This window comes from Phalaenopsis equestris, unplaced genomic scaffold (genome assembly GCF_001263595.1).
Source record: "Phalaenopsis equestris unplaced genomic scaffold, ASM126359v1 Scaffold000848, whole genome shotgun sequence".
NCBI lineage: Eukaryota > Viridiplantae > Streptophyta > Magnoliopsida > Asparagales > Orchidaceae > Phalaenopsis > Phalaenopsis equestris.
In genome coordinates, this window is record NW_018165288.1 from 281,269 (window position 1) to 307,949 (window position 26,681).

General features: G+C 33.7%; 1 protein-coding gene across 1 annotated transcript in view; it reads right to left on the reverse strand.

Annotated features, from left to right (window-relative positions):
* Positions 1 to 26,681, reverse strand: part of LOC110031832 (uncharacterized protein slr0889-like) — a gene marked incomplete at its 3' end in the record, with an annotated part of 69,302 nt that overhangs the window by 4,109 nt on the left and 38,512 nt on the right. Inside the window, 3 exon segments of the mRNA XM_020735246.1 lie at positions 22,435 to 22,582; positions 22,764 to 22,882; positions 24,380 to 24,488. Of these exon segments, the coding sequence (XP_020590905.1) occupies positions 22,435 to 22,582; positions 22,764 to 22,882; positions 24,380 to 24,488 (376 nt within the window).

Below are 26,681 nucleotides of genomic sequence, written 5' to 3' on the forward strand. Positions count from 1 at the left end.
TGGCTCGATTGCTCGGTATTCTTGTTTGGTTGCTCGATATTCTTGTGTGGTTCGTTGGTTGCTTGTTTGGCTACCTAGGCGTTATCTCTGAGTATCTTTTCTCTAATATTTCATATTTATCTTCAAGTTCGCCTCTTATCTTAAATTTTCTTAAATATCTTTTAGATTTATCTAGATTTTTTTAGTGAAAACTAGCTTTCTAGGGTTTTAGCAGCGAAATCTCGCATATTGCATTTATATCGGTATTTTTTTATGGATGAGATCGAATATAAGAGTTTTATTATGAAATTTAGTTCGACTATTGTGCATTTGTGCGTTGATTCGTATAAGTTTAAGCAAATGTGCTGTGGTTCAGCTATTGCCTTTAGATCATAATTTTTTCTTTTTTTATGGATGACTTTGTGAAGACTAAAGAACACAATGCTTCATTCCTTTAGTTTTCAAAACAAAAACATCTCCTTTTCTAAAGTTTTTTTTGAACTTCAGTTCCACTTTGGTGGTTTAGGGCATGCATCTTTATGAAGTGCATGTACATGGATGTATTATTCTCATTCCGCCAAATCGTATTGCTTGGGTTTATTCATGCTAAAAAAATAACATGATGCTCCTAGGGCTCCACTTAAAACTTTAAGTTGGCTTAACTTGTTTATGAACAAAAGAGTGCAAGCACATCAACTCATCTCTTCGTTACTTTCTCCTACTCAGATGTAGTTCTCAAAGGATGGTTATCTTGGACATCTCTCTATTTGTATGCTAGATATGATTTATATCTATATCAAAATGACATTTACGCAACTAATGCGGAGCCTCAAATGCTATGTAGTATAAATCATGTGGAGAAAAAGTTTTTCTTAACTAAAATGCTTTATAAGACTATTTCATTAACTCCCTCCCTCCCTCCCCTCTCTTTCTTATCTAAAATGCTATATAAGAAGTATTGAATAGTTTATTTATTGTAGTATAATAGTATGATGCTATATAAGAAGTATTGAATAGTTTCTTTATTGTAGTATAATAGTATGTTGCAAAGGCTAATAACCAAATAGTCAATCTCATAATAGTTGTATTTGTTAACATTTTCATGGAGCCTATGGATACCAATGTGATCATTTGTGAATGTTAAGTCAAGCTATATAAGTATAAAACTACTCCAAATATCATTGAATGATAAATTGAGTGTTGGTACGTACATGATGAGAAGTCTATCACTTTTTTATTGACATAATTTATGCCACTTATCTAGCCTTGCAAAGGTTACTAGCCTATTGTAACTGTGTATGATCATTGTAGTTCTCTTTTATGAAGAATTTCTTCAATCTTGAGTATCTTGATTTTCATATTGATCATATGGGTTTTTCTGCTATGTGTTAATGTAGTATAACATCAAGGTTGTGTATGATTTTCTCCTTTAGTTTCCAATATTGCATGCGGAGGTAACATGTGTGCTTCATTCAAGCACAGTACTGCAGTACAAATGTGATTGTTTATTTAAAAGGAAAGTCGTCTCTTTGTCCCGGCATAAAGCTTGATTTATTTCTAATTCGTCACTCTTTCTACAAATGTTGATATATTTATTTGCCTATTTAAAGGGGGCTGACCCTATTCAGCCTAATTAATTTAAAGTGATATTAATTTCGTTGTTTTGATTTCATTTAGTGTGCAAATATGTATGAATTAGATCTTTCACAATCTGAATCATCCAATAATAAAATGCTAGCAGAAGCGCAGAATAGTAATGAAAATGTCAATCTTACTTAACAAAATACAGAGTCAAAAGTAGTACCTCAAGTTGTCATTGGCTATAGCAGTGAATAAGTCTTTACTAAGAAGGGTAGGAAGAAAAAATCAACAGTGTGAGAGTAGTTTGTGGAGACAACATTTCTGATTAAAGAAGTCTCAACTTCTTTTTGGCAATGCATTTGTTGCGGATAAAATTTCAAAAATTTAAAACAGGAACTACTTCTCAACTTCTACGTCATATTTGAGAATGTGAACAAATCAAAGCTAAAAGCAAGGAAACCGGTGATCTTTCTGAAAAAAAAGGCTAAAAATGTTAAATTTTATGCCACTTAATATTGATGCAGATGTTGAAACCCCACTATTTCATGATCCAAAAAGCTACGATCAACATAAGGTTCGAGAGATAATTTCCAAAATGATTATAGTGCATGAATATCCATTTAGTATTGTTGAATATGCATGGTTTAACATTCTATTGAAATCTTTGAACTCAAATTTTAGGAAAGTCTCAAAGAATACAATAAAAAATGATTGCTTGAAGATTTATGAATTTGAGAAAAAGAAGTTGAAAAAACGTTATGGATGAATATTCACATGTTCTCATTATCCTCTGATTGTTGGACTTCCAATCAAATTTTTGAATACATGTATCTAACTACTCACTATATTGATCAATCTTGAAATATTAAAAAATAAATCATTAACTTTATTGAATTAGATTCATCTTGTGATGTCATTAGTCATTGCTTGTTAGATTGGGAGATACATGACAAAATATCTACTATCACTTTAGACAACACTAGTAATAATGATGTTGGTGCTAGCTTAGTTCATTCAAATTTAATGACAAGAGGAAAACTGCATTTTAAGAGGCATTTCTTTCATATTTTTTCATATTATGGTGCAAGTTGGTTTAAAAGAGATTCAAGTCATCATTTATAACATTAGAGAGACAATGAAATATATAAAGAAGTCGCTGACAATATTGCATAAATTTGTTGTGAAATCCAAGCAATTATGGATATCAACAACAAATATTTTGTGAATTAATATTCCAATAAGATAGAACTCAACATTTTTAATGCTTGAATTTGCTCTTGTTTTTCGGAATGTGTTCACTCACTTTGCAAATGGAGATAATAATTTCAGTTGGTTGTCTTCAGATTTAGATTAGGAGAAATATGATAAAATCAGAAAATTTCTTGTTGTTTTAATAATGTGATAAAAATTATTTCAGATTCTTCCTACCCCACTTTAAATATTTTTTATAAATAAATTATTGTTAGATGAGTCGACTTCTTTTGATGAGTTTAACAAAAACATGACTTTTCCATCAGAGGTAATTTTGATAAATATTGGGGTGAGTGCAATCTCTTTATATATGTCGCAGCTATTTTGGAACTCCGCTTGAAAATGAAGTTCATACAGTTTAGTTTTGTCAATATGTACTCATCTTTTGAAACAAACTCTAAAATTCAACAAGTTGAAGATATTTTGTCAGAAATTTACAATATGTATACAAGCGATGTTGCTAGCATCAGTTCTACGAGTAACAATATTTTATCAAAGTTGTCAAGTGATTATGTTAATTCACAAATTTTTTATTGCATACTCGCATTTACTAATTTTGTTGTTTTATCTGGTTCTATTCAACCAACAAAATTAGATCTACAAATCTATCTTGAAAAGGGTCTTTATTTGACCAATAATGAAAATTTTGATATTCTTGAGCGGTGGAAATTGAACACTCTCAAGTATCCTTGCTTGTCTAAAACAGTTAGAGATATATTGTCGATTTCAATAACAACAGTTACTTCGGAATCAACATTTAGCACCAGTGGAAGAGTACTTAATGATTACAGAAGTTTACTCTTGACAAGAACTATGAATGCATTAATATGCTCGTCCAGTTAGATTAGATCTTCCACGAGTAGTTTTAAAACAACTTTGGTAATTTCTCTCAAGAATTAGTTTTTAGCGTATGTGTACCTTTTGTAATATTCTTATCACTTATTTTTTAAATATCTTTTCTGTCAGCAAGAATTAATGGAACAGAAACACCTTCAGGTGATTTTACCCGAGTAAATTGATAGAAAGTTCACAAATCTTGATTTATTTCGACCACCAAATGTCTGCACTTCTTTTAATTGAACTTTGGGCATACTTTGTTGATGGATTATACTTTAGCTGGACCATTTGCAGATTCATTTATTTTTTGGAGTGGAAAATATCTGAACTTTTATGTTTGCTATAGGTTTTTCTTCATGCAGGGGATTATATTTTAGCTAAACTTTTATTGTTGAACTTTATGCTTGCTAATTGCTATAGGCTTTTATCATGAAGGTGTTTTGTTGTGTTTTTAAATATTCTACAATGGTTAATCATCTTTGTTTTCTTTTTAGTTTTTTAAAATAGATTTTTTCCTCTACAATACTTCTATAACTGCAACTATCTTATGGATGATAAATATTTCTACCAAATTTATTTGATAAAATATTTGAACATTGGTGGTAGCATTTTGGATGCTTCAACCTTATTTAACAAAAGCTTGCCTTTCATCTCAGTATAGCAGTTTGGCCTCACTGAGCAGGGTCAAAGAGCTAATCAGTTATTATATATATTTATATCTTTTGAACATTTCCACATAATACATTTGAAGAAAAACAGAGGGAGGCGAGAGTTCGAGCACAATAGATTTGGGGTTTTCATCTTAGCATGATCATAAAGGCAGAGTATGTATCAGGTTCTCCATCTCGTGCTACAGTATGGAACCATCTTTATTTGAATTATAGGTGTTATGCAACCATCTTTATTTGAATTCTTTGGAGTGGAAATTAACTTCCACTGATGTGTGCAAACTCTTTGGGAAATTTGTATGGCATGGAGAAAATGCAGTAAAATGTTTATTCATGTACATGTTTTTTCATTTCAAATTATTCATTTTCTTAATTTTAAAAGACAACACAAATTTGCAACTATTTTAAGATAATAATATAAAAAATTACCAAAGATAATTATTCTTACTCTTAATTTTGAAAGGCAACACAAGTTTACAACCATTTTAAAGTAAGAATATAAAAAGCTGACTAAGACGATTATTCTTACTCTTAATTTTCGAAGGCAACAAATGCTTGCAACTATTTTATAAGAATATAAAAAGTTGCTTAAGTTGATTATTGTTAATCTTAATTTTGGAAGGCAACATAAGTTTGTTATGTTGTTTAGTGCCTCTCGTTGGGATACTGTTGTTCTATCTGGCCTCAAGCAGTTTTCAGCAATGAACAAATTGGAGATGGCGTTGGGACTCCTACTTCACAACTGTTGCAAAGCATCATTCTAACTTTTATTTTTTAAAAAAGTAATCATAATATTGATGCTCATTTTTTTCCTTCAAATAAATTTGTTATGAGTCATCCAATAAGGAAAGCAGGATATGACAAAGCCCTCCAGGATGCACTAGCGATAGGAATTTATAGCATAATTCTAACGTATTTACATAAAACATAAAAACTGTGTGCTAGGTATGTAAAATTGTCTTAAAGATTGGCTAAAATTTGCAAGCAATTCTAACTTATGCATGAAAATGTGCATTTCAATTTCCAGATGAATTCCAAAATATGTTATTGCATGTTTTTTTTCCAATGCAGTCCTTGGTGTGCTAGGTCAGTTTGAAATCATAACAAGCGGAAAGATTTTGCTCCAAGATGCTCCGCAGCAAATATAATTACTAAGACTTAATTTGTTTTGATGTTCATACTTAATAATAATGTTTAAATGTTAAATCAAGCAATTAATGTCTAAATATGAAAAATAAAAATAAAAATTATGATTAACGCAAGAAAATGTTTCTGATTTATTTTATTTCATTTTGATTATGTTTTACTTTGAAAGTATGTTTATTAGTGGTGGTCGTTCTTGAAAATACTCAAAACATATAAATATTTTTTTTTGACGATTTTGAAAAACAAGCAAATTTATTTTCAAAAGGAAAAAATAAAAGGAAGATTCACATATATAACACTCAGTTCTTATGTATTTACATATCTAATACCTAAATCAGCTTTTACACACATACCACCTTATGCTTTAAAAGGCGTATTTCACTTTTTAAAAGTTAAAATGATGGTATTTTTAATGTGATATGTGGCTGGTATAAAAATAAAAAAAAAATAGTTTAGGTGTTAGATATGTAAATCCGGTATAAAAGTAAAAAAAAAATAGTTTAGGTGTTAGATATGTAAATACATAGAAAATGGGTTGTATTTATGTAAATGCCACAAAAAACAAAAAAGAAAAATGGTCCCAAACATGCCCTGAAGGACTAAAATTGTTTTAATTTGATTATGAAGCATTCTCCACACTAAAATGGAATATCATATACATCATTTTTGTTTTGTTTATGTGCAAATACATCTTACTGCTGTTGTTGTTGTGCTCACTGGTTTGTTTGGAGCTAATATTGTTCAAGCTATGATGGATAAGCTTCGTTTGAATGACCCGATTGCTAGAGGAATAGCGACAGCTTCTAGGTATGATTTTCTTCCCATTGGCATTTTTTAAGTTGAATTTTATTGCCCATTTAGTTGCTTGTGGATATGAAGCGCCTTCTTTTTATGAATTTTGCTAGATTCCATCATTTTGTCAAACGTAGATAGTTCATGACTACAAATATTTCATTTTTTACACACAATTAATAAAGACAACAACAACAACAACAACAACAAAGCCTTAATCCTACTACGTGGGGTCGGCTACATGAATCCTTTTTCTCCATTATGTCTTATTTTGTGTCATATTTTCATTTAGTTCTAGTAAATTAAGATCATTTTTATACAATAAGGCCAAGTCTTCCTAGGTCTACCTCTCCCTTTCTTAACACAAGTTAAATCTAAAACATCTACTCTCCTAATTGGATCATCAGATGGTTGACGTTTAATGTTACCAAACCATCTAAGACGACTTTCTCTAATTTTGTCCGTCACAAGAGCTACACCAACCCTATCACGGATATATTCATTTCGCATTTTGTCTCTAAGTTCAAAGCCACTCATCCACCTAATCATTCTCATCTCGGCAACATTTAACTTATTATTATGCTTCTCTTTTAAAGGCCAACATTCAGCGCCATAGAGCATTGCAGGTCTCACCACCATCTTATAAAATTTTCCTTTGTCTAAGCGGTACTTTTCTATCACACAAAAGACCCGAAACACAAAAGGCCCGAAGCATTCCTCCATTTCAACCAACGAACTTGAACTCTACTATTAACATCCCCATCTATCATCATTTTGAACAATAGACCCAAAATATCTAAAATATTCACAACTTTTAATAATTTCATCACCCATACTTACAACTGTCACTAAAGCTACTACTAATAAAATTACATTACATGTATTCAGTTTTAAATCTACTTAAATGAAGGCTTTTAGACTCCAATGTAGACCTGCATCATTCAAGTTTTTTCTGATCTCTTTCTATAGTCTTATCCACAAGAAGGATATCAACAACTAAATCATACACAATGGTACAACCTCCTGTAAATGTCCAGTAACAGCATCCATAACTAATGCAAAAAGAAATAGGTTTAAAGAAGATCCTTGATGTAATCCAACTGAAATAGGAAAATACTTAGTCAATTCTCCTCCTGTTCGAACACAAGTAACAACTATAGTATACATATCTTTAATGACTTGAATATAAGTCATATCAACACCTTTCTTCTGAAGAACTCTCCAGAACTCTCCAAAGGATATCTCTTGGAATCTTATCGTAAGCTTTTTCTAAATCAATAAAAATCAAATGTAGATTCTCCTTATTATCTCTGAACTTCTCCATCAAATCTCTCAATTAGTAAAGAGAACGAAAAAAAAGAGCACTATCAAAATTGCAAAAATGCCTCCAGACACAGCAGATTTGAAGTTCATAATAAAAGAAACTCATGCTCATGGACTGATTTTAGACCATCTGACTGCTTGAAGTCCAAAATAATAATGAAGAAATTTGTTAAATTCATCTTTTGTTATTAGATGTATTTAGACCCTAACATTAATTTCAAACTCAAACTTACTAAAATCTCACTTATAACAATGATTTCATTTTCAAGTTCAAAATTTGCGGCAATAACACCATTAATTTCTAAAACATATGCTTTATTTGTAGGACCATTTACATGCATACTTCCCAATTTCTACGTATTTACATACACAACACCTATACTGTGATGTTCAACATAAAAACTACCACTATTTTAACTTTCAAAAGTTGAATTACACCTTTTTGGGCATAGGTAAGTGGTATGTATGTAAAAACTGAAGTTTAGGTGATAACTATGTACATGCATAGGAATATATAAATCTACCTTTTGCTTTGAGTTTTTTTTTTTTATTATTATTTATTTATTATTTTTTTATCGTAAGTGCTTTTTTTTTTTTTATTATTTATTTATTATTTTTTTATCGTAAGTGCACATGGACTGGGCACGGCAGCTTTATCAGCCAAAGAACCAGAGGCTCTTCCATTCTGCGTGATTGCTTATTCACTGAGTGGAATATTAATGAGAATTCTCTTCACAACTCCTCCATGGTCTTCCCAGATCAGCTGAACTTCATCCCAGAGCTCCAAAAGAACACTTCCAAGGTTTATTAGTGCATTGAGTTTGCAGTACACGGACACAAAGCTGAAGAAATCATCAAAGAACAAGTAATTTCCACCAGCTCAAATACTATGTAAAAGTCAGAATTAATTTATGTAAAACCATTAGATTTACAGCTTTTTACTTTTTTATTTTTTGTTCGTAGGTGGTGGAGGAGATAAGAAGTAAATTGAGATTCCTATCTTCACACATCTATAGTGCCCAAGTCAGCTATTATGATTTTCTCAATAGAGTGAGGATGGAAGAAATGAGCCTTAGAGAGAAAGGTTTATGGGAAGCGCACTTTAATGGTCCTTTGGAGTACGCCAAGAAGTTCAGAGACGAAAAAAACTATGCTTGGCCCGAAGCACTAGTCATAAGTGGAAACAAAGAGCTCATAGTGGGGAACAAGAGTTTCATGCTTGATTCTTGTAATTTGTAAAAATGGTGAATAAGTGCATAAAATGGTTCTTATTTTGTTAATTTTTTGTAAAATAATATTAATCTTTTATTGCAGAAAATTGTCTTCAATTTGCTCTGCCTTAGATTTTTGTCTTCAATTTATAAAATAATATCAATTTTTAAGGTTCTTATTCTGAATTAAATTGTCTTCAATTTGCGGAAAATTGTCTTCAATTTAACCTTTTTTTTAGTTTTTTTTTTTTTGAAGTTAATAAATATCTTGGGCTTTTGTCTCAAATTTGCTCTTGAAAAATTTTACAAAAAATTTTTATTTTATATTAAAAAATTAAATATTATTTTAATAATCAAATTCCATCTACTTAAAAAAATTCAACGAGCCAATTTCAAGTTGAACACGAACAAGGAAATATTATTCGAGTCGAACACTACCACACTGTTCACGAGCCATTTCGAACAAGAGCCGATTTCAAACACGAGCCAATATCGAACGAGCCGAACACGAGCAAGGCTCGGCTCGTTTACAGCCCTAATGATGAGCACACCATGGGAAATGGAAGGCTTGGTTAAACCCTAATTAGGTCTAAACCCTATCAAACCTAATTAAACGTTTAAGCATTACATAAATTAGGCTTAAACAAACTTTAAACCCTAATTAGGTTTAAACTCTATTAAACGGAATGAAACTTTTAAACCTTACATAAATTAGGCTTAATAAAACTAAACTCTAATTAGGTCTAAACCCTATTAGACCTAATTAAAGCTTTAAGCCTTACTTAAATTAGGCTTAAACATACTTTAAACTCTTAATTAGGTCTAAATTTTATTAAACCTAATTAAACCTTTAAGTCTTACCTAAATTAGGCTTAATCAAATTAAGCTCTAATTAGGTCTAAACGTTATTAGATCTAATTAAACCTTTAAGCCTCACTTAAATTAGGCTTAAATGCATCTCAAACCCTAGTTAGGTCTAAACCCTATTATATCTAAATAAACATTTAAGCCTCAGTTAAATTAGGCTTAAATACACCTTAAACTCTAATTAGATGTAAACCCTATTAGACCTAATTAAATCTTTAAATCTTACTTAAATTGGGCTCAAACTTACCTTAAACGCTAATTAGGCCTAAATCCTATTAGACCTAACTAATCTTTTAAGCCTCACTTAAATTGGCCTTACTTAAATTTCAAATCCTAATTAAGTCTAACCCATATCAAGCTTAATTAATCTCCTAAAACTTACTTAAATTAGGTCTAAACACATATTAGACCTAAACAAAAATCTAAACCCTTAGGTTCAACCCACATTGGACCAAACCTAAACCTTTAGGTTCAATCTACATTGAACCTTACTTCAACCCACATTGGACCTAACCTAAACCCTTAGGTTCAATCTACATTGAACTTAACTTAAACCCTTAGGTTCAACCCACATTGAACTTTATCTAAACCCTCTGGTTCAATCTAATTTAAACCTTAGGTTTAACTTAAATTGAACCTAGCTCAATCAAACCCAACCTTATATGGTAAGTTTAACCCAAATTAAACTTATCTAGACTCCAAGGTTCAATACATCTTGAACCTAAGCCCTGCACCATCGGGCCAACCCGAGTCAACTCGAGTCAGCCTGAATCAATTAAATTATCAGAACAACCTAACTTATCATATGTTAACTCTGTTAAATTAGGATATGTTTAAAACAAGCTTAAAAATAATTTGAAGTACAACCAACCTAATTTAGATTAACTCAAGTTACTTGAAACCTCGTTTTAGATCAGTTCAATTCGAAATGAAATACTCCAAAACACAAATTAAAATAATATAAAATCCTTATTAAAAGACATTAAAACTTAAAATTGAACCTAGAAATATAACTCGATTTGAGAAAAAAATTTGGAGAAGTTAACTCATTGTTGCTAACAAAATATCTTCCAGTCATTCATAAATAATAAAACCACAAACCCTAAATGACCCGAAACAACGGAACCATGAAATCCTGATCGGATCATCCCAAAAAAAAATAAACAATAAAATGACTAAATAAAAAAACTAAATCCGCTAATAAAATTTAAACAACTAAAATTTGACAATCCCTAAAATCCGAAAAAGACATTAAAAGTTATATGAAACCCTAATGAACAAAGATCACCGAACACAACTTGAACCCCAGTGTTCAGATCTACGAAAATCTCTTGAACGATGCAATTTGTGGTTGCTGACAAGAATCTTTCGATCTTGATTTAACTACCTTTCAGACTAAGTAGATCTGGATAACTTGACGACCCCGGGACGACGAAGCCATAAACATCTTGATCTAGTTGTCTAAAAATAAAAAATACAACAAACAAAATCAACAAATTAAAATATAATTTTGTCAACAAATTAAAATATAATTTTGTATTAACTTTGTTTTACATGACTGTTGAAGACACTAGGCGAGTTGCGCTTGAGATTTACGTTATATATTATTAGTGTGTACTAACTCTATGTTGCAGGGACGACACTTTAAAACTTGAAATGGTGAAACTCAAAACTTTAGACACAACAACAAAACAAAACAACAAAACAAAACAACAAAATGAAACAATAAAACAAAAATAAGAAGATAATTGATAACAGAATTAAATAAAAGATTTTATTAAAATGAAAAAGGTAAATTTTACTTTTTGATCCGCATATTTCTTTGAACACTGATATTAGGTATTTACATAAACTTTAGTGCATAATAAAATAGTAATTTTTTATTAAGTTGCTTAAATTTAATATGTTGTTTAATTGTTATTTTCAAGAAAAAAATTTAAAAATTAATATGGTTGATAGGATAGAATTGGTACAAGAAGAGAGACAATGTTGTTGATGCTAGATAAGATTCTTTTTGTGACAGGCTTCCTAGTTGACTTCCTTGCCGGACCGAACCGGGGGTTGTCGCCCAAATAGGAAGAGGTCCCACCCCTTCCAACTATCTACTAGTATTTATGTATGTTTTCTGGTTTTAGAGTTCTATTTTTATTGTGTTTCTCTTAGGACAGCCGTCAGCTTCCAGTTTTTTCTTAAGGTGAGAAGGTGCTCCGATTGTAACTCATCCCGAGGTTGTGATTACATCTGAGTCTTCTTGTCTTACATCCATCCCATAGCTGTCACAACCCCTTTTCTCATCTCCATTGTTATCGTCTTGTTGTCAACCTTTCAAGCTTGCTGTTGCCAACCCCATACAGTCACTTTTGTTGTTTTGGTCCATCGGTCTTGTTGTCCATCTCCGTCCCGATTTCTACCAGCAGCCTACTAAACCCATAATTATTCTCTACTATGGAAACCAATGACCTATCCCTCCATCCTGCAAAAAGCCATCTTTTTCTGCCTCAAGACAACAATCCAACCGCCCAAAACCAGATGTCCAGTTCTACAACACTAGCCGCAAGCTTGCCACTCTTTTAATACAACTGCCGAAGTCCCCACCGCCACCTTCATCCTGACATAATTGTCCATCATCACCCTAGTCTACAATCTTTGTTGCGTGAGTGTTGCGTCTGTTATTGTTGTTTCCCCTTCAGTAAGTCAGTTGTAATAGCCTATTGGCTTTATCAGCAATAGCCTATTGTTTATTTAGTATTGTTTGGGGTTACCCCCTCCACCAAAAATTTTCTTTTATATTTCTAAATCATAGTCAAACTTTAGCCTAACCTTACTTTGCCCTTGCAAATTTTCAAAATCAACAACCCTAAATCATTTTTACGCCCTCTTTCATCTCCCAACTCAAAACTCCAACATTGTCACCAAGGAAATATATGCCTAAGCCTACTTGAGAAGAAACACAGCGGGAGTTATGTCGACTTCAGCGGAGGTTTACGGACATTGAGGATAAAACCCTAGGGGGACTTACTCTCAATAGTGACAAGGAAAGTCGAAGGGGCGAAATGGATGAGAATTTCACCCCCTTCCATAGGAAGGATTTCATTCATGAGGAAGACATCCCACTGCTTAGAAATTAAGGGCCTTACTCTCAATAGTGACAAGGAAAGTCTAAGGGGCGAAATGGATGAGAATTTCACCCCCTTTCATAGGAAGGATTTCATTGATGAGGAAGACATCCCACTGCTTAGAAATTAAGGGCCCGTTTGGGGCAGCTTATTCGGGTGTGGCGGCGTTTTGGCGAGTGTTTTTGTGCCGCTCCAAAACGCTGTCGTTACTTCGTAATAAAGAGCCGACGCGGGGGCATAGCCACGTTCAGCATCCACGACTGGCGTTTATGGAAAGAATTCCTCGCCCTTCGGTGATCTCTCTCACGCTCTCCCTCGCCCTCTCCCTCCCTGATCTCCTCCCTCGCGAACATCAATTCGATCGTTGCCCTGGAGAGATCTATGTGTTGCTTGCTTATTTCTAGTTCGATTTATGGTCGATGCGTGAGGAATGTTTTTCTTTCTCACATTTTTGCAATTTTATGGTTGATTGTGTAAATAGGGTTTTCTTGATGATGAATTTCCTGGATTATTTTGGAATGCATTGGATTATTTTGGAATGCATTAGAAAATTATCTGATCTGTGTTGTTGTGCACTTTGGATTATTTTTTTGCTGGTGATATTCTAATTGGTTGGTCCAAGAATAGGAAAAGTTTTCTTATTGTGGATGATTGCTGCAATGGTGTCCTGAAATTGACTGGGATTGGATTGCTCTATTTATGTTGAGTTACATTTTTGGGGAAAATTTGATTGGGGTAAATCTATTTAGTGCAAACGAATCCCTTATATCATTATGTAGTTTCTTTGGTGATAATCAGAATGCTAAACTTCATAGCCTGATAAAAAATCTCGAGCTTTCTTTAGTAGAGTTTGAGATTCTAATAAAGAGCTAGTTCATTTTGAAAAAAGCTGTTTATAAAAAGCTAGTTCATACATATTGGACAGTTTATTTCCCTGTATGATTGAAAAAAAGCTGTTCAAATTTACAATGGTTGCCCTATTGCCCGCCTAAGCTAACGTGGGTGGAAAGCTTTGAACTGGGAAGAAGACGCTAGCAATTGTTATAACATTTCTTTCCAAACATCCCATCCTTTCCTCTAGCTGATGACATTATGCTCAACGATGACATTATGCTCAACTTATGTTGTTGTATGTTTTAAGCCTTTTAAGTACCTTGTCATCTTAATTGGGATTGAAAGTGTTTATGAAATCTTTAGAAATCCAAATGTTGAAATGAAGGGGAGTGATGTGATTGTTTCATTGCCAGTTGAGGCGCAATAGTGGTTTTATTCAAGTTAGCGTATCTCTTTTTGAGCTGAACTTTTTAAGGTTCATACCCTTACAGGATATGTCGTTCTCCTTGTTCCATTTGCAGTTGGGACCGGCCCAAATTTTCGAGGTTTCTGCTATAAATTTGCATTTATCCCATATCCGTATTTAACATTTCAATAGCCATATTTTTTTATGGAATATGAAAGATTTGGGATTTTGAAGAAGAAATGGGTCATCCTACATGATATGTCATCGTATCCATTTCAAAAGCAGGTGTATATTGTGGTGGCCATAATGACACTTCATAACTTTATCTGACGACATCCCTCTCAATCAGATACACACTTCAGTATGGCTGACAATGATGAACTAAAATCTTTGAAGAACCTACATGAATTGTGGTTGGGAACTCATTACCTGAGGATAAGATAAACTCTAATGAATTTGAAATTCATGACGGTGAAGGTGTGGCCGAGATAACTGCTTTGAGGGAGTCTATCGCAGATGTTATCTGTGGCTGCTGATCAACCAAGTTTTATTTATTTATTAGACTATGGGTTCATTTTCGTATGCATTTACTTTAGGTTTTTTTTTCCTGAATCTGACAATTGGTTCCTATTTTTTATGTCAGGTATAACAACATGAGTTCAAGGATTTCGGGGACCAACGGAGTTGTCCTATGTTACTGCAGACTACCAGCTCCGTTAATCACGTCACGTCAACCTCACAGTAATGGGAGACAGTTCTACGGTTGTCGCAATAGCGTTTCAGTTCGTTGTGGTTTTTTCTGTTGGGTCGACAGTCCAACATATTGCACTGCTAACAGTAATCGAGGTACGACGATTTCCCAAGGTGACAGTGCAGCTGAGGACAGACGTAATCAGAGTTTTAAATTTAATATTATAATATTTCTCATTATTGTTGTAGTTGTATTTATCTTTATTTTATTTATTTTAATACTCACGAGAGCGTGAGCACTATATGTTATCTTTGAACTGATCTGTAATGATTTGTAAGTTTTGTTTTATCTATTTTTGTACTCATATAGTTTTCTTGCAAACAGCATAACCAAACAGAGACAGAATTGTCATTTATCCAACAACAGCAGTCAGTAAGTTGTTTTGAATAAGCTGCCCCAAACAACAAGTTAAATTATTCTGATAATCTACAGATTATCAGATTATCAAAATAATTTGTTTATCAGCATATTATAAATAATCAAAAGTTGCCCCAAACATACCCTAATTATCAGAGGAGACCGAGAGAAGAGAATATATGGAGGACACAGAGACATCGAAATAAATGTGGATATACCAGAGTTCGATGGAGGTGGGATCGCGACAACTTCATCGAATGGCTACAGTGAGTTGAGAGAATCTTCGAGTACAAATGTATGACAAAAGATAAAAAGTAAAAATTAGTAGCCATCAAATTGAGAAAAAAACACCTCTTTGTTGTTGGAAAACTTGCAGAGGAAGAGAGAAGACGGTGATAAAACTACGGAGTGTGAGAAGATGAGGAAGGTGATGCAAAGAAAATACCTATCTCATTACCAACATTATATATTTTTGAGGCTTCACCACCTACAATAAAGAGTCCTATTAGTGGAGGAGTTCACAGCGTAGTTCGACCAGTTGCAGATGAAGTGTGAGTTAGTCGAGCTAGAGAAATAAACCATAACCTGTTACCTGGGGGCTGAAGTCCACTTTCAGCAACATTGTGCAGATACACCGTTACTGTTCAGTGGGAGATATCCGGGCCTTAGCGTTAAGGTGGAGAGACAACACAAATAGAGTGGGCAACCACCACCTGCAATTGGAGATATCAGCAGGAGCACACCTCTTTGAGAAAACTAATTCAGATAAATACAGAGTCACCCAAGTGAGAAGAAGCTTGCGAAGAGTTGCACGTCTACTACAATCCTTGCCCGAGAAGAGCAGCACGTCTACTACAATCCTTGCCCGAAAATGCTTCAAATGCCATGGATTTGAGCACATTACATTCAATTGTCTAACGAGCCTAGTTGTGTCCTTCATTGAGCAGGGTGCAGTGGAGGAGATTAGCGACGAGGATGTAACTGAAGAAAAGGTTAAGGTGTATCATCTTCCGCAGGATGAGGGCGAGATGCTCGTGATTCGATGGGTCCTACAAACGGAGAATATGAGTGATCCGCAGTGGTTTTGCCACCATATATTATTCACCCATTACACTGTAAATGAAAAGGTATGCAGTCTCATCATGATAGCGGGAGCAACAAGAACATGACGTTAATGCAAATGGTGGAGAAATTGGGCCACAAGACTCGAAGGCATTCTCAATCATATTCTTTAACATGGCTAAGGGAGAACAAGGTCAGTACTGACCAAAGGTGCCTAGTCGAGTTTTCGATCGGAATCCAACTGCAGGATTATGTGTAGTGTGATGTAATGCCCATTGATGTTTGTTGCCTTTTGTTGTGTATGTCGTGACAATTTGACCGTAAAACTTAATATGACATTTTCAAAAACATATATTCCTTCACCAATGAGATGAAGAGCATCATCCTTCTTCCTTTGGTGGAATTCGAGATCACGGTTGCCTTTGCTAGCAAAGCGGAGTCGGTCAGACTAATTATGGTAACGACAAAGCATTATAGGACCATGACACCGATTCCAGACATTGGAAAGTCACAATAGAGAGCAATTCAATACATCACAATCAATACCTTACTGCTATGGTCACCCCCATTTAAGAAGATTCAGGATACCATCATTTCAGTACAGGTTGAGCCAACCTTAGATTACTTTGGGAGGATTTAACATTATATGCTTGACATAGAGACCCAGCTCAGCTCAGTAATGAACCCCCATAAGGGTAGATTGATATGGATGTTTGCTCGCAAGTAGAGAAATAACCTTAGGTACTTTGAGGGATGGTACATAGGATCCAGGTGTTCTCGGACCACAGTAGAAGATCCTTCAGCCCAACAAGATTACAACAACTCTGCTACCTTCAAATTGCAGCCAGAAGCCTTGACGAATAAGGCCGAAGCTCCCCCAACCTCAGGAGACTGACACGTTGTTTCTGACTGTTTTCCTGATTGAACCGAACCGATTCAGCGGGGAGAAAAATTAAAGCAGACTGGCCCTAGGAAAGAGGGTTGTCGCCCAAATAGGAAGGCGTCCCACCTCTCCTAGCTAAGTACAAGTATTTATGTCTATTTTGTAGTTTTTGGGTTCATTAAAACCGTTTTATTGAAAATTAAGGTTAATTTATTATTAAATTTAAGTTCTTACATTGTGTTATGAATGACATGACGTGAATTCTATGATGATTAAAGGTGTACCTGGTTAAAATTTCTTAAATGTAACACATAGTTGTGGTAACATCAAGGGAGTCTTTAAATTTCTGCTACGAAAGTGCATAAACTCTGGACTGAACATTTTGTTAAGTTTGAGTTGGATTTTGCACTGATCTTGAAGATTTGACTGCCCTTTGTCTACTAAATCTTCTCTAAGGTGGTGCAACACTGCCCCTAGAATCTGTTGAAACCCTCTATCCTATTCAAGGGCAATTCCCCGTCATATGTCTTGGTTGGTGGCACCAAAAGCAATTGTTGGATCCAAACAGACACTCACTTTGTGAGACCTTACACACTAGTTACACTTCTTGGCTTCAAATTGGGTTCTAATGCTGTTGGATTTGACCTTCTTAGCATCTCTATTTCCGGACTGAAAGGACTACGTGCCTTGAGAGCCGTGATGAAATTTAGATCCCTCTGAATTTCTCCTCTTCTAAAAGTCCCTTCTCTGCGTAGTTTCTAAATCCAGCTCAATCATTCTGGCCATCTCCACGAAAACAGAATAATCATCGATCCCAAAAGGAATTAATGTCTACAATCATATCCTTCAATATAGACTAAAACCTGTCACACTTCTTCTCTGCATTTGGAATCAACTAGGGCAAATGCTTTGAAATTGGTAAATTTTGCCTCGTATTGCATTAGTGAACGATTACCTTGTACCATTCGGATAAATTTATATGCATATGTCTCATGGGTCACAGTAATATGAATTAGTCTCTAAAAGTGTTCACAAGCGTGTCCCACTATATCATGTGGCTGGCTCTACCCCCATGTTTTTTTTCTGAAACTGCCCTCACTACCATCTCTTTACTCCTCCCTTTATTGCAAAAGTGGTCAGAGTAGCCCTCCTTGCTGGAGGATAAAACAACTCATCTAAGATCTTTTACACTCTCAGCAATCAGTTCTTAACATCCACCGGACTTCTCTCATATCCTGAAATAGCTTCAAGTATCTGTCCATCTGGCCTCCTCAACTAGATTTGACCTGAGTTTAAGAATTTTTAATCATCTGAGTTACTGCAATGATTATCTTTGTTAAAATATTTCTGTTGTGTTCACAGAAATTTGTGGAGGCGCATTAACTTCAATCACAACATTTCGAGCTTCTCCTTGATTATCCATATTTCTGAAATAACATAAAAAAGATTATAATTATATACAATTTAACCATTCATTAAAATTATTTATGAACTAACTTAATCAATCTAATGACTCTTTTTGATCATTTGATCCCACCTAATTGACTCTGATATCATTTTTGTCACGACCTAGCTTGATAGCTAAGAGTTAACCAAGATACTGCGGTCGAACGGTGTTAACATTTAATTAACTTTCTATATTTTTTTAGAAACTTCAAAAAATTCAAAATAGTCATTAAGAATTTAGCAAGCACAATGCACATAAAATCGAAACATCCGGAAATAATAACATAGTATGTACACATCCTAAACCACCATATAATTATATATCACTAAACCTACATAAAACAAATCAAAAAAAAAATTACAATCATATTATAACATGATATATGTCAGTTGTAGTCTTGTAAACTAAATCCCTCAAGTTACACATCAATCTACAAATTGTCTTTTCTTGAGAAAATACATTGAATTCAACAGCAAGTATTTATGATTTAGTAGGCAATTCTAATCTTAATATGCATTAAGTTCATATACAAGTGCTATATATAAATGAATAAAAAAAAATTAATTCATTACTTAATAAAACTATAAGCTTTTATTTTAAATTTATCATTGGTCATTTCAATAAGTATTTACCCTTTTTAACATCTTTAAGAAGTCATATCAGGATTATCGTCATACTTAAAGTATCCTGAAAATTCCACTTATAAGTATCGTAAAAAATTTACACTTGAAGGTATAAATTTACCATTTTCTTTTATCATGCATACGTGCATTCTCTGTCAATACCAACTTGGAGTAATCATTTATGACTTAAGCCTTCATATTTCATCTCTTCTAATTAGCACTTTTTAAGGTCATTCATTAATAAACCATAATTTCATATATACAAGAAAATAATTACTCGCCTGAAGCCTAAATATTTTTCTCTTTCTTTGGATTCCTCTTTTCTTATTTTTCAATTAATAGTCGTTGCACCTTTAAATCAACACGCCTAATTAAAACACATAATTTCCTAAAAGTAATAATTAATAATCAACAGTAATTTAATTTTGTAAGAATTTTATGATTAAAAATACTAACAACTTTTAATCTTAAAATTTTTTCTTCTTCAAATCTCAAGGAATGCCTCACCTCCTGAATCTACATGATATATGTATATATATATATATATATATATATATATTTTATGATTAAAAATGTAACCCAAACATACCTCTCTTTGGTCGGCTGACTCCCCCCTCCCCTCTCTCGCCCAGCCTTCTACCAGCCCACGCAAGCCTCATTTCCTTCCTCTTCTTCTTCACACAGAACAAAACCACACTGTTATACTCAACGCTGACACCTCATTCACGCAAGCAAACCCTTCTCTTCTTCCTTCAAGCTGCTCTTCGCAAGTCTTCTCCCCCTCCTCCTTTCTTTGTGCACAGAGGTTTACCACGCTTACCTCTTCGCAAGTCTTCTCCCCCTCCTTTCTTTGTGCACAGAGGTTTACCACGCTTACGACACCGCTCTAAGCATGCAACAACGACTCCTCTTTTGGCGTGCTATGTCATGAAAGGTTCCTTTCCAAAAATCAATGATCTTCCTCTCCTTCCTCTCAATCCTCTACTACCTTCGAGCACAGAACGCACATGTCTGCTTTCTTCTACACACGAGATGAGCCTCACACTCATCGGCATAATTTCCTTTGTCTTCGACACATCCCCTCTTCTTCTCTGCAGAACAGCAAGGCCACGAAATTCCCGCAATTGTTCCCTATTCATGTTGTTGCTGGCTTCACACGAAAGCATGAGTTGTACCATTCTCTCCCCCTTCTCCTCCTCCTTTCTCTTCCTTCCTTTTTCTTCTACCATTGCTTCCTTCTCTCGATGTCACTACTCTCCCTCTCGCTCACTTTTTCAAAAAGGGATTTACGACTCTCAAGTCAATTATTAATATTAATATTATTATTAATTTCTTCTCCTTTATTATTATTTTTCAGTTATAGTTGTTATAATATCAGTTAAAGTGTTTCAATATTAATATTTTTGTTTAATTATGTGTACAAGTATCTTAACATCTCCGACTAATACCATAAGAGGTTAACCACATCAATTAATATGAACATACAATCATTACAAAATTATTATTATTCACATTTTCATATCATTCAGTACATAATATAAATATAGATATAGATATATCTATGACTTTTTTTTCTTTATTACTGCATTGTGTAGAAATATATTTAATGGTCTTTTTAATTGGAAGACAAGTTTATCCCTAAATCTTAAATATTTAAATTTCATTTCATTTAATAATATTCATCATCCGTGATCCTTAAAATTTACTTCTAATAACATTTAAAATCTTAACTAAAATTCCTAGCTATATATCATAAATATAATCAATGAACCCTCAAAATTCTTAAATGTACTTGAAGATAAATTTCTAAAATTTCAATCGTTCTTATTATTTAGACTCTTATAAAATTTTTACATTAAAATATTGATCCTTCAAATTTCACTAAGTGAATATTAATCATAAAATATTAATCAGAAATTTACACCAATTCTTATGAATTTATGTATCTCACACCAAAAACTTAGATTTTTACAAACACAACAACTTATCTATGCATGAAAATGTGAATTTCACCGCTCCATGCTGTTGAAAAGTGTGAATCGAGTGATGTGATTGTAAAGATGAGAGTTTTGGTGCGAGATATGTAAATGGATAAGAATTGGGTGCTGTGGATGTAAATTTCCCAATATTAATTTAACTTTCTAGTAATCATATGTAAATTTTATCTTCTTAATTAATGTTTCGAGATACATGAACTATACATGTAATTTAGCTATCAATCACTCCTCATTAATACATATTATAAATATAGAATATCAACATAACTAAAAAGAATTCAAACCTCATTGATAGCGCACGGCTTCTTTTGCTTGAAAATATATTTTTGCCCTGTACTCATCACGATTCGATGTTCGATCTCATACATATAGATGTCCCACTCCAACCTTCCTATATGCAAGAAGAGACTCACTCGTCTTGCATGCACACGAATTCGCCAATGGGTTCCGCCTCATGCTCGATTGTTCATGAAAAGCTACAATAGGTTCATAGTCGCCAATCGCACACAAACTGCTCGAGCATCATGATCGACCCTCTCGCCCTCACATATTCCCTTGAATATCCGTTCGTCTGTGTTCATCCCGATTCGCATGGTAACACCTTCCAACTCCATCAAGGTTTACACCCAAGGTCTACACACTACACCCATCCGTAGCCCTTCCTCTTTCCCACGCCCGTGTCTCACTCCAATGCAACTAATGCATGTCTTGCTCGAGACCTCTTATAATGACAAACCGAACCCTTCTTGCTCGCTTCATCTCCTATTGTTCAACCCTCATTTTCTATTTTTCAAAATAAACTGGAACTGATGGTTCCAAATTTCTAGATGTAACAAGGAGATATAAATAAAATTTTATACCTTTTCTATCATGTTGTGGCTTTCTTTTGCTTGAGCATCTATTAGTTAATGCCCTTTATGTGCTCTATTTAATGATATTGGCTTCAATTAAAAAAACAATAAAATAAACAAAAATAAAGCCAAGGAGTGCAGGGGAAAAGTGCTGCTATGGGAATTTTGCTAGATCCTACCAACTTCTAATAACCAATGTAATGAAATGTGAAAAGCAGAAATCTCGAGTTTGACAAGTAAAAGAAATCAATTTTTATACAATGCTCTTATGTGAATAAGGTTCAACATAGAGTTCTAGGGAATGTTGCTGGTCTTATACGAATTCTACTTTAGTCAGCAGAATTCAACATAGAAACTTCTTATAATAAAATGAGAATTCAATTTTTAAACATGTAGTTCTTCCTCGAGGAAGGAGATTACAACAGTGAGCCTACCAAGATGCAATAACATACCTGGACAGAAATCTTCTTTAAGGACGAATCCTCTGAAAAAGGCGATAGCACTGTCATTCCTCGAGGAAGTTTAGTATCAAACATCTTTATGGCCAATTGAAATAGTTCCTCAACATCATCTGAATTTAAAGTTTCTATGCCAAGCTCCCTATATGATATCGTCAGGTAAAAAAAATATAAATCCATTGCAAATAACCGCAACAGAAAAATTCACCAACTCTTGTATTAGCAATCCATGATGAGTTCTATTAACAATGCTTGTATTAGCTTCACACAAATGGGTGCCAAGAAGAGATTTTCAAAACAATAGTTCAATGTGAAAGTCAAACCTGTAACTCTGGGCTGCCTTTGTAGGGTTCTTGTCTGCAATTGCAATAACAAGGTTGGCAAAACCTAATCTTAGGTTATCTGGAAGATTTTTAACTTGTCCATAATCAAGTAAGGCAACCTTGAGAAATAATGAAACAGATAAGTACGTCCAAAGACAATTGAAAAGGTTATAAAGCCTGCAATCTGTATGTTTTAGCAAATGCATTTCACAATAGAAGAGATGATTTACATTTAAAATGAAATCCTAACTATAAAAAAAATGAAACAAACAAAAAATAGATTGGTGCTTTGTAATGTGTCCAGTATGAAGCCATGACTTTCCTACATCGTGTAGAGACCATTGTCAGAGGAACATTCATTGTCATAAATGAGGCTTGCCAATTCATTCAATCAAACTCATCAAATGGATCGTCATGCATGCCTTCTGTGTATCCCCTCAAAATTCAGTACAATTGCTGCATAAGATGTATAATGTTTCACACACACCCGCATTGTAACTAATAGAGGAGAAGAATAGGGCTCATAAGGTGTATCTAGACAAGCAATTATTTGCATCTTTAAATTCAATAAAGGAAAGGAAAAAAGCAATTACTTTACGTTAGACTTGTGAAAATTGGTAATGCAAACATAGAAGTTCAATATGGAATGAATCGAACAGTGTATGCTTAACAAAGTTTCCTTTCTCAGTTAAATAAATCTCTAAGGCAGTCTAGTAAAATTTCCAATCCAAATGATGTTAAGTTTCATTGCAATGTCCAAGAAGCCAGAGCAAGCTTACTGAAATTTCAAAGCACAGATTAAATAACACTATGCTTGAAATCATAAATCATGAAAATTGTACTAAATCCAGAGAAGTTTCAGTGAAATTGGCAGGAGTCCTAGGCACAGATATGTAACATCTTTGGTCATTCATGAATGATATGAAATAAATCTTATTGGACTAAACACTAAAATACAAACCCACCAATATTAATTATTCAAATTGCTCATTAGCTAGATACACACTTGATGTTGCATACATTCCACTGGATAGGACTATGCAAACCAGTTGTCTCAACATGCACTAAGAGTGCATGATAACATCACATTGCTTGCAGCATTAGCATCAGCGCGTAATGAGGCATTGTACTATCTCATCTACAAACCTTTGCAAATTCCAACTTATATTCTCAACAGCACAAAATATCAAAGATGTCTCTGTTTAGTAAAAGAAAAAGGCTCTGATAATTGTACCAAGCTGTATAATTCTAGCCTAATCAAACTATGCAGTAATGGAATTATAATAGCTGCTTGAACGCATAGCCTCGGTTATATATTTCCAATAATGATACAGCTTAGCAGCAAACATGCGATCCATTTTAAGATGTAAAACTAGCTAGGGTTCATTTAAATCGAGCAGTAGACTAAGGCAATGTTTCAGGCTTGATGATTGCAGGAGTCAGTTTTAAAATGGGTGGAGAAGCACATGCATTACCTAAGCTGCAAGCAATTCCTTATATTCATACAATAATATCTATAAATGGATTAAATTCATGTATATGGGTATATACTTCCAGTAACATGGGATCAAAGAAGATGCATCATCTTATACTAGACTCATAAGCAACAAACTTGCCTTTGAATCCTTGCAGATAAGGATATTTCCTGGATGTGGATCTGCATGGAAAAACCCACTCTTCAATATCATTTGACCATAGGCAAGTGTCAGGTTTTCCAAAATCTTTCTGCATTCATAAAGAATATAACTTCATATTTCAGAAGAAAATAAGAGTGTAACCAAGATACCCTCGTACACAGGAATGAACAATTTGAAGAATTATTGAAAAACTAAAGAAGTTTCTGTTCTGTAAAATTCATGAATTGACTTGTCCTTCCTACATCAGTTGAAACAAGGACCTCTGCATTCATTAACCACATTAGTTGGTTAAATAACATACGGTAGTTTGCATCATAAAGAGAACCTGGGAAAAATAATCATCATAAAATCACATTGCCCAGTTTCTTTTGTTTAAAGCTTCATATTATATAAAGGTAAACCTTAAACCGTGAAAGCAAATTACTAGGCTACTCTCTAGCTAACTGTAAATGCACACCAAGGCTTCATGGTTAAGTTGATTGTTATTATGTAGAGTGAAAATGCACATGATTCTTTGCTTCCACGTTCACATTAAGTTAGTTATACCCTACTCTAATGGTAAAAGTTATCATAATACGTTCATTATATAGAAGAAAGGACATCCTTGAAATAGAAACCACTTTTAATCGAGTTTTTGCATCCTAGCCATACAAACTTAAAACATACTACAAAGAACGTTACTACATAATAAAGCTTTTTCGAATTCATTTTCTCACAGGCGCATACAGCAAAGTAACAAAATGAGCAAATATAATTTCCATTTTAAGGTATTGCTGCAATTCATTTAAAATGCCTATGAATAACATGCAGTAATGGGTCAGCTTCTATTGTGTCAGATCATTCTATTTAAATATTTAATTGGACTCGTGATCTATACATGAAAATTTCAATAATCATTCAATACAATAGTAACCTCTAAATATAAAGGAAAAAAACCTATATTATTAAAGGAATTCCAGCAATCCTTAAAAATAAAAATTGAATGACTTCTGTATCACGGGATTTTCATGATAACTTAGAAACACAATCTTGTGTAATAGAAGAGTTTCAGGAAAATTTAAACATCAATATTAGAACATACAAAAAAATGCATCCTACTTTAAAGAAGGATTTGAGGTACAACACTTCATGATTACCAGTTTCTGTGTAATACTTCTTTAAGTATCAACTATTAAATGATGATATTTGTCGAAGACAATTCAAATTAATGAGTTCAAAAGTTACTTCTTGGAAAGCTTTCAGATGACAAAAGGGCTTCACATTTGAGGTCAAATTTTCATCAATTCATTGATGAGAAATAATTGGTCTTCTGAGCACCATATTAATTCTCCTTTCAGGCCGTGTATAAAATTGTTCAATACAAGGTGCACCATTAGCCTCGCCCTGTGTTTTTTACATAAAATATCAATGAGAGTTATGCGCTTCGCAGCACCTACTGTCAATTCAACTGCACGTGTGCCTCCTCCTTGCTGACACACACCTTCTTCCGCTTCTCGAGTTGATTGTTCTCGTCAGCCCAATCTTGCACGGCCTCGCTAAGAGCATGTTTGTGTGTCGCTCAGTCTGCTAGCACTCACCTCATTGTCACCCCCTTTTGCCTAGATTTCACGAAGTCGAAGCCATTCGACTCACATAAGGATTTGCACCGCTTCTTAAGAATAAACTGACCGACATTAGCTCATTTGAACCGACACTATTCAATTTAGATTCTTTTTTTATTGGGGAGTGTAAGAAATAATCAAAAAAAATTAATATAAATTAGAAATATAATTACCCACCTTAGCATCACTTTAAAGGGCCAATCTTTAAAAAAATTGCTTCATGTTGTCAATAATTCCCACCTTGATCTCTCTCTTCTTAAATAATCGTTAATTAGGAAATAATTTATTCCTATTAGAAGTTATGAGGATTAGATTTATTTTTCTAATATAATTTTACTTCTTTTCTAATTTTAGACTTTACTATTTTATGTTGTTTCCTTTATCATCAAATAATTAAAATGAATTGATGGATTGGAGATATTAGATGTTATATTTTTATTTTCCTATTTTTTTCTTTATATTGTCTATCCTATTCTAGGATTCATATAAAGTTTATTTATATCATTTTTCATATCATTAAAAAAAATCCGTATTATTTGGAATTTCAATGTGGTAACAGAGATAGCAAATAAACCCTATAGTATCCTGCCGCCGGAAACTTCCTATTCCTTACAGTCGACAATCTTTGTCATGTTGTGACCCTTCATAGGATCGAACTCTAGCGGCTGCCGGAGCATCTA